The sequence below is a fragment of the Eucyclogobius newberryi genome, unplaced genomic scaffold (genome assembly GCF_026437365.1).
Source record: "Eucyclogobius newberryi isolate DKJ021-1_F unplaced genomic scaffold, fEucNew1.0.hap1 SCAF_18, whole genome shotgun sequence".
Classification (NCBI taxonomy): Eukaryota; Metazoa; Chordata; class Actinopteri; order Gobiiformes; family Gobiidae; genus Eucyclogobius; species Eucyclogobius newberryi.
In genome coordinates this window covers 10,932,958-10,935,850 of record NW_027315812.1, presented here as the reverse complement: position 1 = coordinate 10,935,850, position 2,893 = coordinate 10,932,958, and the positions used below count along the sequence as shown (strand labels likewise).

The following is a 2,893-nucleotide window of genomic DNA, read 5'->3' as shown; positions in this document are numbered from 1 at the left end:
GGGGGGAAAAGTTCAATATTGACTATAGCTTTGTCTCTGAACGATACATTTTTGTTTTTGGCGATGAAATGTTGGGACGGATTTTGAAACACACACGTAAACGTTACAGTGAAATAATTTAGAAAAAAAGTGGAACAACAATCATCAAGTGTCACGCTCCAGTCCGCGCACACCATTTGAGAACCACTGTAAAAGTAGGCAAAAGAAACACTCGGTGAGGACAGACTTTCTGCCCACAATAGAATAAAAGTAATGCCCAGTTGGAGAGAGAGCCTGGTGTTGGGTCACACTAATACATATAAACAGGGGATTTAACCTGTGCTAATCCTGGGACATTGTTCTCCCTGTGGAGGTGAGTTGTTTTGGGGGGAGGACGGAGGGGACAGAAGGGACAGAAGAGAGAGAGAGGAGGGGGACAGCACCTCACCTCCTGCCACAGCTCATTCCAATGTAAATGTAACAGGACCACTGATGGTTTACCCCCCCACACACACAAAAACAATTAGCCGCCCCCACAATAAGCTGCCTTTGTCTCCCACCTCTCCAAAAACAAGAGACTTTATCAAACTTGGGACAGGGGCATCTGCTTGGGACAGGACACCGAGCTCGCCGTCCCGGACCGCCACGTCAGCCCCGTGGACACGTCGCTGTACATGGACCCGCTCGTGCCCTTGCTCCCCCAGCAGCAGCGCGTGCAGAACGTCCGCCACGACTCCACCGTCTTCCCGGACCAAATCCACACGCCGGACGTGATGCCCACGAGCAGGCACATGAAGTACTTGAGCATGAACACGGCGTAGTCCGGCGCGCCGCGGTCCCGCTCCAGCAGGCAGTTGCCGCACGTGTGCGTCGCCTCCCAGCTCTGGCGGTTGTGCTGCTCGTAGAAGTAGCACGTGACGATGACCGTGGCGGGCACCGTGTAGAGGACGGTGAAGACGCCGATGCGGATCATGAGCTTCTCCAGCTTGTCCGTCTTGGTGCCCCCCTGCTTGATGACGCTCCGGATCCGGAAGAGCGACACGAACCCCGCCAGGAGGAACATGGTGCCGATGAACAGGTAGATGACCAGCGGCGCGAGCACGAACCCGCGCAGGTTGTCCAGGTTCTGGTTCCCCACGTAGCAAATCCCCGCCACCGAGTCCCCGTCCACGGAGCTGAGCGCGAGCACCGCGATGGACTTCATGCTCGGGATGAGCCACGCGGCCAGGTGGAAGTACTGGGAGTAGCTGGCGATGGCCTCGTTGCCCCACTTCATGCCCGCGGCGAGGAACCACGTGAGCGACAGGATGACCCACCAGATGGAGCTGGCCATTCCGAAGAAGTAGATGAGGAGGAAGACGACGGTGCAGAGCGCGGGGCCCGTCGTCTCGTAGTGGACGTGCTCGGCGCCGTGCTCCCGGCTGCACGCGACCTGCTCGTGCCCGGCGACGAGGCGCACGATGTACCCGACCGAGACGAACATGTAGCAGACGGAGAGGAAGATGATGGGCCGCTCCGGGTACTTGAAGCGCTCCATGTCGATGAGGAAGGTGGCGACGGTGGCGAAGGTCGAGACGAAGCAGAGCACCGACCACAGGCCGATCCAGAAGGCGGTGAACGCGCGCTCGTCGTGCGTAAAGAACGGGTTGTGGCACGGCATGGCGCAGTTGCCCACCTGGCCCGTCTTGACGCGGTTGTAGAGCGGGTGCCGGTCCGTGCTCACCGGCACCATGGGCTCCGCGCACTTGCAGCCGGACTCGCACGGGGCCGGCGGCGGCTTGTACTTCCCCGGGCCGCCGCCGCCGCCGCCGCCGCTCGGCCGACCCGGCTTGTGCTGCTTGTGCCCGGGCTGCGGCGGGTTCCCGTGCCCGGCGCCTTTGTTGTTGTTGTTGCTCCCGCTGTTGTGGTTGTTGTTGTTGCTCCCCGGGTGGTTGGTCGGCTTGGACAGCACGGGCGACGCGGTGGTGGCGTCCGTGCGGTTGTAGTCCATGCACAGCGTGTCCGGGTTGCCCTGCACCGGCAGCTGGTCGCACTTCATCCGGTCCGGCCACGGGAAGCCGTACTGGCGCATGAGCGGCGCGCAGCCCGCCTTGGCCCGCTCGCACACGCTCCGGCACGGCGGCAGCGGCTTCTTGTAGTCCTCCAGGCAGATCGGCGTGTACATGCTGCAGAGGAAGAACTTCAGGTCCGGCGAGCACTGGATCTCGACGAGCGGCCAGAACTGGTGCACCTCCAAGCCCGCCTCGTCTTGCGTGTCGTGGTTGAACTGGTTGGGCATGTACGTGTAGTTGTAGCCGATGCCCTTGCACAGCGGCACGGCGATCTCCTGGCACTGCAGCTCCTTGGCCGCCGCCGTGGAGCTGGTGCGCGGCAGGAGCGCGAGGCACAGGAGCAGGTCGATCCCCAGGAGAAGGTCCATCGTTCTTGCCCCTCGGCCCCGTCGCGCGTCTCTAGCCTCCTCCGCTCCGACTCAGCTGGTCCTCGGCAGAATCCACCTTCCTCCTCGTCCGCGTCCTTCTTCTTTTATCTTCTTCTTCTTCTTCTTCTTCGTGCGGTGTGGTTATAATATCCGCGGCGCGTGGGGGAAAGTCTGGCCACGTTTCATAGCCAAAACAAAAAAATAATGTGGCTCCTCTTGTGCGCGCGCCTCCACGTCCCCGGCCGCGGTCCTTAATCGCTCTCGATACGAATCACAAGCGCAGCCCCGGAGCAGTGCGCATTTATACGGCCGCCTCGTCTCGCCCCCCCCCCCCCCCCCACGTGAGCCTCTGCGCCAATCACGGAGCGACGTGGGCGGAGTCATGTGCTGTCAGTCAACGCTTGTTTCCCTCCTCAAAACAAAGGGATTGTTCTGTTATTAACGCGTTATTAAGACGATTGTGAGTTTCCGCGACGCGTTAATTGGAATAAAATA

The 2,893-nt window shown here is 60.6% G+C and overlaps 1 protein-coding gene across 1 annotated transcript; it reads right to left on the bottom strand.

The window, feature by feature from the left end:
- Positions 1–477: 477 nt before the first annotated feature.
- Positions 478–2,656, bottom strand: fzd8a (frizzled class receptor 8a). The gene has a single exon (XM_072450518.1). It carries the CDS (start codon positions 2,396–2,398, stop codon positions 563–565), a length of 1,836 nt encoding a protein of 611 aa, XP_072306619.1. The 5' UTR covers positions 2,399–2,656; the 3' UTR covers positions 478–562.
- Between the last annotated feature and the right edge of the window lie 237 nt (positions 2,657–2,893).